This window comes from Phasianus colchicus, chromosome 1, assembly GCF_987193195.1.
Source record: "Phasianus colchicus chromosome 1, bPhaCol1.hap1.1, whole genome shotgun sequence".
In the NCBI taxonomy this organism is placed as follows: domain Eukaryota; kingdom Metazoa; phylum Chordata; class Aves; order Galliformes; family Phasianidae; genus Phasianus; species Phasianus colchicus.
In genome coordinates this window covers 26,488,229-26,505,016 of record NC_143436.1, presented here as the reverse complement: position 1 = coordinate 26,505,016, position 16,788 = coordinate 26,488,229, and the positions used below count along the sequence as shown (strand labels likewise).

At 39.8% G+C, this 16,788-nt stretch overlaps 1 protein-coding gene across 4 annotated transcripts in view; it reads left to right on the top strand.

Moving 5' to 3' along the window:
* Positions 1-927: 927 nt before the first annotated feature.
* Positions 928-16,788, top strand: part of MDFIC (MyoD family inhibitor domain containing) — a 49,376-nt gene continuing 33,515 nt past the window's right edge. Inside the window, exons 1-4 of one of the 4 annotated variants that reach the window (XM_090137358.1) lie at positions 990-1,062; positions 2,116-2,607; positions 2,976-3,128; positions 13,181-13,312. In XM_090137358.1, coding sequence (XP_089993484.1) covers positions 2,268-2,607; positions 2,976-3,128; positions 13,181-13,312 — 625 coding nt within the window. In that variant the 5' untranslated portion in view covers positions 990-1,062; positions 2,116-2,267. The other 3 variants (XM_031615515.2, XM_090137362.1, XM_031615523.2) reach the window with 3 other exon arrangements.

Below are 16,788 nucleotides of genomic sequence, written 5' to 3'. Positions count from 1 at the left end.
ACTGTGTTCTGCATTTTGTGCACTTTTAATAGGATTTTGTTTTCCTGAAATGTTCAACAAGGAAAGAAACATAGAGCAGGCTTTTAGGAAATTTTTACGTGACTACAAACCATACTTACTTCATTTAAAAATATTTTGAGCTTACCTTCACATTCACCTCCCAGATCTGCCATTATGGTCTTGAAAAGCATACCCGAATTTTCTAATCTAGCAATGAAAGAGTGTAGTGGAATAGTGAATAGCCTGTACCCTGGCTCCTGTAGTAAGATCCATTGTGTCTCATGTTTGTAACGTACTTGAAGGGCTGCTGCTGTTAGGCTGCCCACTCCCTCAGAAGTTTCAATAATAGTTTAGAAAAATTAAACTTTAAGAAACAGTATGAAACAATCAGTTTAATTAGCAGTGTTAGGCTGTCAGGAGTGTGCCATATTGCTGGCTTCTGCCAATGAATTTTGTCTATCTACAGTATCTCACTAACAGTGACCACATCTGGATCTATCTTTTCACAATCAGTAAAACAATTGTGGTACAAGCAGCACCACAGCTTTTCAGTGTAGTTGAATGTGTTGCACAGTATTTTTAATGTTATTTCAGTGAACTGAACGTTTTGCATATTGAATTATCTGAACTTGTTTTATTTGATTTTGCTTGGGCTTATTGCACACTGCATCGATGGCAGTATGGCAACATCATCTGAAGATCCAATTCAGCTCATTCGTTTGGTTGTTTCAATCTCTATGTAGGTAGCTACGCAGCAGAACCTTCACGCAGTGAGTTCATGCCATCATCTTTTTGAAAAAGATAAACTGAACACCAAGACATTTACCATGTGTGTGTTATAGATAAGGTAAAAAAAAAAAAAAGCCATAAAACCTGCATGGTATCTGATAGATACACACGTATATCCAATGAAACATTTTGAAGGCAGGGTGTGGCCGGCTAAATTGTCGCTCCTCCCACTGTTCTGTGCTGTTTCCCAGTTTCAGAGGGAAAAACACAGGCTTGGACGTTGAGGATGAGTCATAACCTCTCTTCTGCTACTGACTCACTTGTAAGTTTGAGGTAAGTCCTTCTACCTTATGCCTGAAGTGCTCTGTCTCCAGGCCAGCGAGGAGAGAAGCAGCTGTTGTATACTGGTGCTGTGGAAAGTTATGCAATGTTTTCTTAGATGAGAAGTGCAGATATTGATACCTGCATTATTATTATGCAATGCAATATTAAGTTTGTGTATGCTAAATGAAATTTTTACTTGGCTTCTTCTGGACATAGTGCATTTTTTTTTTCCATTATATCATGAAAAAGCTTAATGAAATATTACATTGTACCAGAGAACATCTTAGTTTACTGAAATACTTAAAAATGATCTCAGCAGAAAATATATAAACCTGAAACAGCATTTCTTATTAATTGCATCACACTTATCTCTTGCACCAATAGTAACCAATAACAAAGCTGAGCAGTGATGTCTGTTGCAATTAGAAGAGGGCCTAAAGTGGGTGGTGTCCCAAAGGAAATGGCTCCTCTCAGGTATTTACGCCGTACTGTCAGTTTGTGAGCGTTGCAGGGAAATGCTCAGCTTTAAGAAGAAAACTTTAAATATCTGACCACATTACTTAGTACTTATGATATCAGAAGCAATAACCATCAGTTCTCTTTTCCCACGTTAGGATGCAGCCAACTTAAAAATAAAAATAGCCAACTTGGCTATTTTTAATTCCTAGTTCCAACTTCCTAGAAGGTACCTGCTTGTCCACTGTGATGGGAGACAGCAGTAAAGCATCTTAACTAAATCATGCTAAAATTTCTAATTTTAAAGAAATTACAGACTAAAGATGAAAACGTAATGAGAGAGGTGTACAGAGCTGCAGTAGGATGTGCAAGGTATCTTAATGTACGGGTACAGTGTTGCAGTAATGGCAACACTCCATAGTGTGGGCAGCAGCAGAGCGTAAGCCAACCAAACCAATTGGTGTAATGGGAAAGAAATGTGTTTAGAGAACCACAGGTAAGGCTGCTCGGCAGGTACTAGCGGAAGGAGTGGTTTGCTCTCTGGGTTTTTGCATCTGAAAAATACTTGTCCCCTCCTTCCTCCTCGCATACCCTTGCTGTGGGCAGAGGCACACAGGCCGGGGCAGGTGTGAGGGGCGGTAGGCTGGGCGGGCAGCAGAGCCCACAGCCCTGACCAGGCTGCCCGCTTTCTGAGGCACGACGGGACGAAGGCAACCAGTAACCACCGCAACGCACAACTTTGAGGCAGCGGCTGCACCATGAGAAGTGCCTCAGCCAAACCCTACAGCTGCAAGCACTGTCCAGGCATGAAAGCCTTCCTTTCAGGGTGGTGGTTGGTTGGTTGTTTTTTCTTTTTTTTCCCTTTCTCCCTATTTCTGCCTGACGGGTTTCGGCCTCCCGGGGACTTCCCGTGGCGGGAGGCCCGGCTGGGGGCGGGGGGCGGCCCAGTCCGCGGCCCGGCGCTGGCGGGCGGCGGGACACGCACAGCGGCCGCCCCGAGCCGCGCTCGCCGCCAGCCGGAGTGGGATGTTTCATCGTCCGGAAATGATGGCAAAGCAGTGACTGCGGCGGCGGGGGGCCGGCGGGGGGCGAGTGCGGGTGCGTGAGTGCACGCGTGTGCCCGGGGGAAGGCCCGCGGGGCGCGCGAGGCGGCGGTCGCCGGGGGAGCGGGGGCGCGGAGGAGGGACGGGCTGCGCGGCGGAGCGGGAGGAAATGCGGAGGTAGGGCGCGCCCCTCCGCGCCGCGTGGGGCCCCGCGCCCTCCGGCTGCCGGGCCGCCGCCGCTCCCCCCTCGCCCGCGGCCGCCGCCCCCCGGTCCCGCGGGTGTCGCCGCGGGGGACGGGCGGCGCGCCCGGCCGCGAAGTTGCGGCCGCTCCGTCCGCTGTCCCTCCGCGGTCCCGCGCCCCGAGCCGTGAGTTTTCTGCGTAGAACGCGCTAACGAGTCCTTTCGCGTGCTTGTTCCTGCAGGGCGGCGTGTTAGTTCGGCTGGAGGGAGTGCAGGCTCTGCGCTACTCGGTGAGAGCTGGCAGATGTCCCAAGTGAGGGAACCTCTTCCTCCAGGGCCTGAAGGGCCAGAGCGGGCTCCGAGTGACGGCGGCGCTTTGATCTCGCTCCCTCGAGGTGAGTCGCTTTAAAGTTTCTCGGTAATTGTTGCGCCTTCTATTTGAATGATGCGTTTACTGACTGGCTTTAACCCCTCGCTGCTCCCTGCTCCCCGGCCCCTCCTTGGTGTACCTCTGTAACACTTTCACTGCCCCGCCTTTATTGTTTTAGCCAGAAATATCCTATTTTACATAGGATATGTACGCAAAAGGGGAAGAAATAAAGGATGCACTGATGTCAATGCTGCTTCTCACCACTTGAAAAACTGCAGTCATTGAGAGGCAGATGCTGCTCCTTGAAACCGCCTCCTCATTGCTCAGCTTTGGCATTGGTTTTTTAGAGCTCTTTGCCAAGCTCCTCTTCTTCTCAGCCCTGCAGTGAGTTGAGAAGGGCAGTCCTGGGCCAGCAGTGCTGCACAGGTGGAAGGGCACACTCCTGTTTCTCCTCTTAGTTTACTGTGGTGCTGCGCCTAATGCCTGTTCAGAGTCTGTTCACATGTTTTGTGTTTACTGCTCAACTGTTCTTCAGAAGCGTGATCATCACAGCAAGAAATCCTTCAAACTGTGCAGTTTGCACTTGCACAGAGTATATTGATGCTCTGATCACCTTCATGTAGAGGAGTTCGACAAGGTGTTCTGTAAGTTGTCCTCAAAGCAGGGCAGTGTGTTTGCCTGCTGAGTTCTGGCCTGTGAAGATGAGACTTATTTCTTTTCTTGCATTTACAGCAACTGCTTTGTTTTTCAGAGTTCTGACAGAAGTTTTCTGCCTCTGAAGAACAGACAAATAAGGTTGTTCAAAGGCTGTGACTTTATACATAACAGGTTAACTTTGCAGAGCCTGGTAACTCGGTTGTGCAACAACGGATTAAAGATGCAGCCTCTGCTTTTGTAACATGGAAAATCAATAGCTGTGTGAAATCAAAGTTGAAGACTCATTTGAGAAACCAGAAAGTATCCATAGCAAACTTTAAAAAAAAAAAAAAAAATCTGGCAGGGAGACATATTAAATTGGCTTATACTTATCTTATTGTTTTGGTTTTTTTTTTTTGTTTTTTTTTTTTGTCCTGGAGAATGACTCATAACTTCTAAACAGTAAAAAAAAAAATAATAAAAGAAGATTAGATACAGAAGATCAGGCGGAACAGAACTCTCAGAATCATGTTTTGGCCAGAAAAGAACAGTATTTGTGATACATGTTTATTTTCCATGCTTTTCTTTGTCATGTGATCCAATGGCCACCCTGGTTAAATGCATTGTGGAGGCCATACATCAGAGTTAGGGGAGTTTCAAGCCAGTGAGCAATGTAGCCTGGAAAACAGTCTTCTTACAGTACCACTTTGTGTTTTAATTATGAAATAAAGTTCTGTATGATTCAGTTTCCATAAGATTTTCAGTACCTGCTCTTCTTCTTAGGGAGGTAAGGAGAAGAGCAGTAGCCTGCACACAGACAGGTTCTATGCAGAGTCTGAAAGGCACAGCTGCAGCTCAGAGCTTCAGAGTGAAAGGTTGTAGAATGACTTTTTCAGGGATCACTAAGGTACAAAGAAGTGTAATGTGTTGACTCAGGTTTGCTCACCGGCCACACCTTTCAAGGCACATGATCAGTTTTAAGAGACATGGATAGAAAAATAAAGCCTTTTTCATTTTTTTTTCTACTCGGTTCAGCATTCAAATGTGCCTTTTCTAAAAAAAAAAAAATTCTAGTGAACTTAGATTTAAGGTTAACTGTGGATATTTGTTGCTTTTTTCAAGTCTAATTCTGTTGGGGAAATGGGGGTGGAAAGAGGAAGAGGTGAGTTCATAACATTTCCAGTCTATATTCCAGCATTTCTGTTGTCAGCTTTGCAGTGAGTGGTTACAGGGTTAGGTAGTTGAGATATTCCAGGACTGAAGATCTCAGATAATATATCTGGAACTTTCAGCACCCTCCAGCACTTTCTGTACCATCCCACAGGGTACACAAAGTACATCAACTACTGTAGAATTTGGGGATAATTGTAAAAGCTGTGGCTGAAATTCACATTATTTCTGCAAATGGGCTAGAGTTGTAGGAAGTTGAAATAATGATTAAGTTACTTGGAATCATTTCCTAATAGATAGTTGATGACTCCCTATATTTACGATAAGATCTTGTAGATTGCATCCACCTATATAAAAATTCTTTAATCAGAAAAAAAATAATTTACATATAGCAAAGTTTTAAGAAATCCTAATGAGCAAGAATTTCTGTTTGATAGCAACATACTTTAACATGTGTTCTATATTTGATTACCTGTTGTAGATATCTTGCATCCTGAGAACAAACTTCTGTTTTCTTCTGAAGTTTGGTGAAGTGTCATAAAAGAATCCGAATTTTGAGGTGCTCGCTTTGTTTGCTCCCATAAATATTCAGATGCTGAAACCTAATTGTTCTTTTTCATGAAAGGAAAAGAAACTCCAACTGAACTGTAAATACTCAGCAAATAACCATGCTATAATGTGGAGGAAACAAAACAACTTAACTTTGGATTGAGGCCTACAGCTGTGGCATTCTCTGACTTTCTCAACTTGAGAAAACGTTCATGCATTGCTTTAAGCAATATACTCTCTTATCTTCTCCTCTGCCACTGTTCTTTTCTAGTTCATTTTTGATTTAATGCATATATAAATATTTGTGAGAATCTTGGGACTTTGCTTCTCCACACTATGAGAGAGAGTTGATGAAATGGTGCTCTTTTTTGGTAATATCAATACTCCGTTTCAGTCTTTGAACCATTATTTGTGTGAATAGTGTGCAGCTGAAAGAGGATGAAAGATTTAACCTAATTTCTGCAAACATTGGGTTCGTGTTTTGCCATGTCCTTGCAAAAGCATAAGTCTAGTTGTGAACTGTTGTTCAAGATTTTGCTCACATCATCTCTGCTCTTCTGGGCTCCATAGGCCTTGGAATCAAAGTAGGGCTACATCTACCTGTGTGCAGTACAACGTAGTCAGAATGCATGGTGTTGTATCTATACCAGTTTACTTTGACTATGATCAAGTATTTTCAGCACTGCCAAGTGCCAGAATAGTTCAGCATCCCTAAGCAAGGAATTTGGCAATTTGTGATCAGCAACCTTTCTGCTTTAAGGAGAACATTTTGTACATTAGAGGTCACACCTCTATTGGTGTTGGTTGGACTATGGGTAGACTTCTTCCATTAAATCCTCTTTGAATAAACCAGAGAGTGCAAGAGAGAACTTCAACAAACGTGGAACTATATTTTGGGAATCAAGCCACATTTTAGAAGATGCAGCATTATCATCTATAAAGTATTTGGAATGCTTCTACTTTTGCCCATTATTTCAACTGACTGAATAGAACAACATGTGAATTAATATTTGACTTTCTGAATTTGCAAACAATCTAAAGAAATGAAGAAAAAAAAATGATAATCACACTTAAACTTCTAATAGCCATTTAGACAATGGAAATCCATTAGATTTCTTTATTGGGTGATGTGGTGTGTATGGCCGAGTCTAGTAGAAGTACTAAGAGATTCTGTAAGTGGCTGTTCTCTCCTGTGCAAATCATGTCACTGTTGCTGAGTGGAGATGCAGTTATGGTTTGGTGCCTGAAGAAACCATATACAGCAATATTAGTTCATTCAGAACCTCAATTGGGAAAAGCACAAAAACAATGTTCTCTTCTTCAGTAATGTGATTCAAACCCCTTAGTACTTTGTGTCTTCAATTGTTTTCATGACCAGGAGCACTACAGTGCTAGGTGAGGTGAGGTGACAGAAAACTCACTTTGGGAATGTTTGGGAATTCTTGAAGCAACACCTATTACTGTCACTGTGACTGTTGTATTTTACTAGCAATGCCCCAGTGTTGAGAGTAATGGATTTTTGTTTTAATGGTTAAGTTATACACGCAAATTGCTCAAACCTAAGAAGGGTTTGCCCTATTTGAATTTCTGCTTAATCTGAAAAGAGTTTAGAGAATCTGTGTTAATTAGTTTTATAGTTTTCTGTCAGCAGTAAAGCATTTATTAAACATTACTAACTACAGTACCTAAAACTTCCAGAAGTGTCTGACTCTAGCTAGTCATAATAATACACTTCTGCTTTCAGTTTCATGTGCATGCGGTTCCAGTAAAGTGATTCATGTCTACATGGGTGTGATAGACTTGTATTTCACAGAGCTGACTGTTAAGGTCTTGCATCAAATTTGAAATATTTTTGTTCCATCTCATAGGCAAGCTTTATATTGCAATCATTCTTCTCAAATTCTATTTCAGACCTTCAGAAGTTAGGCTTCACTTTAAACACTTGATTTTTCTTCCTGTTAAGTAGTATCCAGTGATGAGTGTGTCTGTGCTAGTGTTTTCATTTGGATCAGTAGTGCTGTTTTGAACTGAACCTCCTGTTCACCCCTGCTTTGATTTGCTTTCTTGGGGAGTGACCTGGACTGGATTCCTTTTGAACTAAATAATCTGGAAGATGCACTGTAGGAATGTGCCTGATGCACCCTAGCCAAGAAATGATCTTGAGACTAGAGCACTAGTTCAGAGTGTGTAGGTCGCTCCAAAAGTAATGCCTCCTATTTATTTCCATGAGTCTACAACAGAGACCAAGAATACAGTGACACTATTTGACACAGACAAGTCTCAGCTAAAAAATGCTGTTTTTCAACGTAGTCACCACCATTAGCTGTTTATTTTCTCTTGTGATGAACAAGAGCCTGCATGCTGTGCTCCTCAAAGTCTGTGCCAGCAGAGGTGACCCACTGTCAATGTCACCACTGCTGAAACACCACCCACAGCTTCACTGTGCTCACATCCACTGTTTGGTCTCCATATATATTCATCAAGCATCAACGAGTCTCAATGGATGCAACTTTTTCCACATGCAGGAATTCACTGACACGCCCTTTCTTCACACACCCTTCCATGTCAGATGCTGCTTTATAAGACTTATCCCTCTGCTGCCATCTGTCACACAGCAACACCATGTAAGGGAATGTTGATGGGATGGTTCAGTCTGTACTGCCATACCACCAATATTTGCCTCAGACATTGCGGGCTGATATAATAAAATAGGAGGCATTACTTTTGGAGCAGCCTTTATACATCCCAGCAGTGACATATCTAGGTGTCTAAGTAAGCTTTATCTCACACTTTCATCATTCTTCTGCCATTAAATAGTCAAAGTGTTGAGTTGCTCTTATTTCTGCATTCTTCGTGGTGGTCAGCTATGCAAGTCCATTCTGCTTGTTCCTGCATCCTTGATGAGAATGATGCACTCAGGTTTCCAGAGGGCTTTCCCAGCAGCTGCTTTTACTTTATTTGGTGCTGCCTCCCATGTTGGTGAGCAGAAAATGAATGCCATAACAACAAAGCCTTTAGTTGTGACAGCTGCAGGATTTTTAACCTTCTTTGTCTACCAGGCCCCTGTATCAGTACATGAACTTTGAACTGGAAGTCCACTTTGTCATGTTGCAGGTCTAGCACTTTTCATCATTCAGCTTTTTGAAAGAGAGGGCTATGTCAGTTTATGGTATTATGTGTCATATAATGAATAGAAATCAGCTGCCTGTGACAGTATGAAGTTACCCGACGCACTCAATATGGGAAGTCGATTTCTTTTTTTTGCTTGTGGAGGGGTTGGATAGTACACAGTTTCTGTGCATTAAGGTATGTTTCTATGTTTGATATCTCAGTCTTGCTGTAGCTGCGTTTGAACTCACTGGGACACAGTTCTGTGTGAGCTCAGGAGAGACAGTAGGTGGTTGGAGACAGCTAGAAAGTAAAGATATGAATGGACAAGCACTTAAAGAAGGAGAGGTGGGTGTTTGTCAAAGGCTGAGATGTGTCCTTCAAATGCACATCCTTTACCTGTCTTTATTTTGTATTTTCAGTCAGTTTGCATGCTAATGAAACCAAAACAGAACTTAAAAATCAATGTTGCAGTCATTTGCAACTGCAAATACAAAGATTTATTCCATGAAATATGTATTTATTGCTGTGTAGTTCTAAAAACAAATATCAAAAGATTGTGGTTCAGTTAATTAATGTAGCATAAAACAGATTTATATGTGCTTTTAAACTAATTCCAAATAACTCAGAAGTACGAGTTCACTTTGTTCATTTATTTCATGAAAGAGACATTTTTAGACATCAATCAAGTTTTTAATTTTTATCTAGTCCTATAATATAGATACAAATAAGATTGTTAATTGTCCCTTCGGCCTCCATGTTCCTTCTTTTCCTTATTTAAACCTTACATCTGCATTATTCCCTGCACAAGTAGAGTTTGTGCCCATGCTTATGTTCAGGATAAATCACAGAGTGATCTGTGTGGCTGTCGAACCCACAGGGCTCTTGGCTGGGAGCTCAGCTCAGGGACTGCTGCTCATCTAGAGGAGGCACATAGCCATCAGGGTTACTGATCAGGGGACTGAACACATCAGTAGTACCAAGTATCTGGGTGAGAAGCCTGTGTTGCTTTTGTGACATAACCTAGAGTAACTTGCAGTGGTTTTGAGGAGAGATTGGATTTCTAAGCACAGCCAGACGCAGAACATAATGATTCTTTTCCTTCCATTATTTGAACTGTTAGGAAGAGCATCTGGTTTTCTTCTTGGCTGTCAGTTTTGAAGGTTAGTCACCGGAGAGTGGAAGAGTGTACTAGATGAAGCAGAAGCTAACATACCAAGTAAATATTACATAAAATTTCTTAAGGCTAAGCTTAATTAAAGCAGAGAAGTGTTACAAATTTATTTGAAAATACAGCGGAAAAATGACATGCTTGACTGTGGCAATATCCAGCCATTAGTACTGGTGGTTGCTGCAGGTTTTATTAACCCTGTTCTGCCACAAGCATGGCACATCAGAGAACACTGAGGCCTTTATGTGGATTTTTACTGTTCTCATGAATTCATTAAATTCATTACCTTTTATAAAGTACCCTTAACTATTCTTATGCACCTAAACCAAAAAATAATGACATCAACGAAATACAGGGTCAAGAGTGTTCTTGAAGCTGTTTTCATGTGTGATCAGTTGTTGATATGTTGTAGCTACACTTCAAGACGGATAAGAAAAAAAAGAGATACTATCATCCCATCATCAGTTATTTCTTGTAAGGAAACAATAAAGAAATGCCTTTGTACTAAAATTTAGGCCTGGTGTACTTCTGAGAAAAATAACAATTAGGGCACCACTATTTGTTTATTTTCAGTGTTCGCACACACATAAGTTTTTTAGTAGTAGAACTTACAAAAAAATTTAAATATACACAACTTAAGGCACACTTCTTCTAAATCCCCACTGCAGCAAGTCTGGCTAGGATGGAAATAGGTTTCTTCATAGCAGCCAGTTCTGTGTTTAAGATTTCTGACTAAAACAGCATTGATACCACACCAGTGGTTTTGCTGTTGCTGAGCCATGCTTCCACAGCATGTCCCTCAGTCACTTGGTGAGAGGCTGGGGGTGAGCAAGAAGCTGGCAGCTGGAACAGCTGGACTGAACTGACCATACCACGTACCCTCATGCTCCTCAGCAAGAACTGAGAGGTTTTCTGGGCGATATATCTGTTGCTTGAAAACCTGTGGGAGGTGGTGAGCAATTGCCTTTGTATCACTTGCTTCTGCTTTGTTTCTCCTTATCGTCACTTATTACTAGTATATTTTGACCTACAAGTTTCCTCACTTTTGCTCTTTCTGCTCTCTCCCCCATGCCCTACTGGGGAGGGAAGGAGCAGCTGTATGGTGCTTAGCTCTGACCTACCACATCCCTATGGCAGCATCTGGCAGGAGTCTGGCTTCTCTGTGGGGTGATGAAGAAGTGGAAAGTAAAATATCAAATAAATGCTTAATGTCACTGGTGCAATTTTGTAGTTATTGTTAGGAACATTCATGGGAAAGATTTATTATGAATTCAATAAATCAAAGAATAGTCACTCAATTCATGTTAACTGGTATTCAATTGCAGTTGTTTTCTTTGTTTCTTAATAGTGCTTCCTCTTTCTTGTTCACTGATAATATTGTTTACAAGGTTTTGACTGGCTGTTTGTCATATCCAGCTAGAACAATGGAAGTAAACATGGAAAACACAAAACCCATGAAGAAAAATGTTTATATATATACCGAGCAGAAAACAAGCACAGGAATGAAAACTAAATTCCTATGAATAATGATGTTTTGGTTGCATTCTGCACTCCTTCCATTTTTGTAGTTAAAAACATAATCTAGAACACCAACAGCCCCACAAATGCTAATACTAATCTTTCCTTACAGTTGTTTGTTGTTTACTGTGTCAAATAGTAAGGCACTACAAACTTGTATCCTATACAAGCTGTATACAGCAACTTTCCTGTTTTGTACTACAGCTGCAGGGTAGATATTGTTTTAATCTTAAGTGTTGTTACTGCAGTGAAGGAGTTCAAGAGCAAAATCTCTTAAAATAGCTCCTTTAAGCTTACTCTGTATGAAAAGGAGATTGTACTGTGCTTGCAGTTCTTCATGCTAGCACTCTCCAGGACACTACTTATTTTCATTCAGCCTATTTCAGAGCATTTTTCAAACACTTTTGAGATACATTTGCACCTAATGCCCAACTGCACAGACAAAATTGTTATACTTCAGTACAGTCATATTTGTGTCTGGTAGATATCTGGGATAAATAATTTGTGACTGAGGTCTGTGAAAGAGCTTCAAGAAAATCTGTGTTTGATTTTTGTTTTGGTTTTGGAGAGGATGAGTGTCCAGATGAAGGTTATAACGGACAGTATGCAAAATTCCTCATTGATGTTGATGAATATCTTGCCAATCTGTGAGGTAACTTTACACCAATCCTGATGTAACTATTCATCTTAGGATGGACTTGAGGAGATGGTGATATGAGGGAGCACTGAGAGAGAAGTAACATGTAGGTAGCAGAGTCAGAAATTTCAGAGGTAGAAAATAATAGAAGAGGAGCAGCAGTGCTTGAAGGCTCATGCTACTATACATATAATATGGCATATATTATTTTGAATGATGTTCAGTGGCTCAGTTTAATAGGGTGAATAACAAAGGCAGAAAGTTAGGATTTAAAGTCAGACTACTGTTGGCTACATAATGAAACTAACTGTAGAAGCTGTAGAAATAAGTGATTTTTCTGCATCTCAGAACCAGAACAATTGCTTTACTAGTGTATATGAAATCATTACATTGTGATAAATGTTATATATATATATATATGTACACACACACACATATATATATAGTTTATAAACAGGTTCTAGTTCGAAAAAAAAAGAGATCTAACAGTTTTCAACAGTTGCTCTTTTACTGTAGTTTTACAGTAGGCATTACTTCTCATACATGTACTGAAAAGTAGTCCACATTGAAAATGATATAAGCTAATATTCTACAGCAGTGAATATGAAAGCTGTCACTCACCTTGGCTTGAGAATATAAAGGCTGTCAAAACAAAAATATCTGCTATCTTTTGAAATAAACATAAGAATTTCTTCTCTTGCATCTTGTATATACCTGGAGAGAGAAAATAATTCTTCTTTTCCTTACAGGCTGTTGAATATAATCACTAATTCACAATCTAATTTTTTAGTGGCATACTGTTAAAATAAATTTAATTGTAGTCATCATTTACATTTCAAAAATATTGATCTTCAATCATAAGTTGCATTGTAAATAATGGAAAACAGACTTTTGTGGGATTTCTGTAGCTTTTATATGCCAGAGGCACATGTACATGGGCAAAAATAATTTTTGTGTGTGTGTGTGTGACAGATTGAAATTTTTATCTGAAAATGTCATGGAAAGTAACTGAACATAAACTCAATTGTTGTTGTTACAAAAGATGCTGACTGTTATTTTGTGTGACTAAACAAATGATGATGAAGACTTTTTTTAAGGAAGGAACATTTTCATCTGGTTAGGAAAACAAATATTGTCTTTATTAGGAGTTATATCTAAGGAAAATATATGAGATGTTAATGAAAGTTGCACTGTATGTTCTCTAATTTTTAACTTTCAAATATGAGATTTGCTCAACCAGAAGAAAAATACCAAAGAAACTAATAACCTCACATTTCTTTTGCCTTAGAAAAAACTGATCAACAGAATATTGCAGCAGGAGATAAAGACATAAACCAGTCTTCCAGTAACCAAAGTATACAGCCAGAGATACAAGAGCAGTCTGTCTGGGGAAATCGCACTGATGGTGACCTCATCAGAAGTAAGTATTTCCAGAACAAATTGCTGCCATTTAGGCTTGCTTTAGTCGTGTAAAGGGGATACCGCCTGTTGACTCTCTTAAATGTGTGTCAAATGCAATTGTTTTGCAACTGTCATGCATGTCTGAGAATTTATTTCCTGGAATGACTTCTGTCAGCATCTCTAAGAAACAATTTGAAATAACAGCGTGATGAGTATGGTGTAATATAATATATACCTTTACAGGATCAATATTTTAACTCTTAATTATATATTCTTCTAGTAAGATTTGTGTCATTTAGTAGGCATGTGAGCTGCAGTATGCAGCTGTGCTCACTCTCATCACCTCACATTTCTCAGGTTATGGAGGTAAACTATACTGAAAGCAGTTTCTTCCAGATTCACTGAGTCAGATGTAATTTTATAAAGAATCTTTGAATCTTTAGGTAGCTAGTCCTCTCAAAAGTTGAAGAATGTGGCACAACTAGGTTTCAGACCTGAAATATTATAGTTTGGGGTTTTTAGGTGCTTGCTGTTTTTTTTTCCAGTTTTTTTTTTTCCTATAAGCCGACATTCCTAGTTTACGTCTTAGGTGCTTTGAATGATAATGAGTGTAAGATCATTCCCATTTTTCTTTCTTCAGGATACTGTGTTGTCCAAAAGATCATCTACAATTGTACTCTTCTGGGGTGAAAGTATTTTAGTTGCCAGAGCTAATGCTACTTTAAAATTCTGTGAATTCTTGAATCTGGATGTTGAAGGGAGAGGCAGCATGAAAAATTCTTCTTAATTATAGGGTGTATTCAGGAAGCAAATGGGCTGAAAGAGGAGTGGTGCTCCAAATCCCAGTCTGAGATCGTTGTTTGACCACATGCTTCGGTCTTTCTTTACACTGCACATACACTCCACTATTCACAGTCAGTTAAATTCATATTCTTTGAGCCCGTTGTTGTAATTGTTCATTTTCTCTGGAGTTATAGAGTTTATTTTTCTCTTAATGTATCTGATCGGCTTCTCCTGACCTTTGTCTTGGCATGTGAACTTCTTTGCTTTGATTGTTGTAGATAATCAATTTCTTTCCTAAATAATTACCAAAGTAATGACAAATACCTACACCCCTAGGGTACTGATTAGTTACCAAAATTCCTTATAGGAGAACTTGAACTTAGCATTGTCAGATAAAAATCTCACAATTTATAAAATTATTTCTTCATGGGCAATAAAAAATTGTTTTAGATGATTTGGGAGTTTCCTTAATCCCTAAGGATTATTAATGTAGGCCTAGTACAAGCAATTGGGTGGTACTTTTTGTTGAGGATGTGGGAAGGTAGGTATGGTGTTGGCTACTTTTGGAGTGTTCTTACTCTGATTACCCATTTCTTAGTCCCAGACCTTTGGGAAAGTGAATTTAGCTGGTAGTGGTTTAACAGGATTCTTGAACTATGGAAGAAAGGAAGAATCAAGGACAGTAGTATGGCAGTGCTATGTTTCCTCTGATCTCTTTGCTGCAATGGTGTGTATTGGTTGCACCAAGGAACTGCATATGTTTTTCAGTGTATGGTAGATTTTGCAGCAGATTTTGCAAGTCCCTGGTAGTGGAAGAAGTGTGAAGAGGCTCGACAGTTCGGTGCAGCTGTATGTCTCTGGGATGGGAATTAAAAAAAAGAGTAGAAAAAAGGCAACATACATGGTAAAATTCAGAGGTATAGGTTCTGTATAGGGCATAAATGTGCCCTTCCTGAAGTTCTTCCTGGTTCACCTTTGTTGAAAGCAGATTTAGGTGAAAATTGGCAGTTTCTGTAACTCCTTGTCTTGATAATTGTTTAATATACTAGTGGCTTTATTATGAGTTTGAGTAGCTGTTGTGACACACTACTTTTTGTTTCAAGTTTGATTTTTTTTTTTACCCTTTAGTGTTCCTATCAGCAAGCAGTCTTCTAGAAGGAAGGAAGAATTGGAAATGAGGAAATGAATGCAGCTTTTTTTTTTTACTTTTTTTTTTGTCTGTGTCTATGAGTAGAGAAGACAAAATTGAGGAACAATCTAAGACGGAATGACAGATATCTCTTGTAGCATGCAGAAGGTCTACAAAGTAATCTATATGGTAACTAAAATTAGAACAACAGGAGTAGGAGAGAGAGAAGATGTTTTATCATTTAAGTTTATCACTTAAATACTTAGTTTTAAGTAACAGGTGATATAGCTCGGAATCACTTCCATTTGACCAAATCTTTATCTCACTAGACTAAATTTTGTGGAATATCACATAGACTTGAGATTAGGAATAAACAGTGTTTTGACTGTTCAAAACTGTTTTAAAACTGTTCCTTTAAGCTGTTTTAGACAGGACACACTTCAGTTTTCTCACGGATTAAGCAACTATTCACTAATATCCTAGTGATTTGATTTCTTTTTTTTTCCCATACACATTGTCTTCCTGCCCCACAGCTGATTCTTAATCCATTAGTGTTCGTTAGTTTTCACTTTATAAATGGTTCCAGCATTTATTTTCCATGGTTCTCCTTGTTTGCAGCTGTTTTATCCTGCTGTTATATGGAAGTAGATTAATCAGTCAGTTTTACTGGCACACCAACAACGAAGTCCAGTGTTAGAGACTCTGTAATGACTTCATTATGTATGATTTCTTATTTGCACTTGTAAACTCAGTTTACCAGGCAACATCAATAAGCTGAAATACTGCGCTCATTTTCCACACGAAGATACTTTCAGTTCACCTTTACTTCACAGTCCCTTTCTCAAGCCACTTTTAGAAAAGTTTCTAGATTGTGAGACTTCCCCCAAATTATCCCTTCCATAACCTCATTTGGAGCATCCCTTATCCTCAGAATGAAAACTTTCATAATATTGTGGTACAAATGCCTAATCTTGGGAAAGTATTATGTATTTATTTTAGCAAGGAATTAATGGGTTTTGAAAAGAGCTTGAGTCATGATAGATGAGAATTATCTTCTAGTACAACCCTGTGCTTCAAAAGGCTACAGTATACTGACATGTAAACAGGGAGAGCTAAATAAGATGGAAATGTTTATATTACCTCTCAGTATTAATTGTTAATGGTTTTCATAACTGTTACTGGAATACTGTGTTCAGTTGGAGAAGGATCAGGGAAGAACCACAAATATCTCAGGAATGGTTGAAAACATGCCTTATTGTGGAAAAACTCCTGGAGTTCAATCTGTTCAGTATTAACAAGGAATGACTTAGAATCACAGAATCATAGATCTTTAGAGTTAAAAGGGACCTCTGAAGGCCATCCAATCCAAATCCCCTGCAGTGAACAGGGACACCACAGCTAGGTCCACTTTGCTCAGGGCCTTATCCAGCCTCACTTTGAAAGTCTCCAGGTCTCTTAGCCTGTCTTCATTGGAGAGGTGTTCCGTTTTGTGAATCATTTTTTTGGCTCTTCCCTGGATGCACTCCAACAGGTCTACGCCTCAGACTTGCTTAGTGCCTAAGAAGCATGATGCCACAATGAAC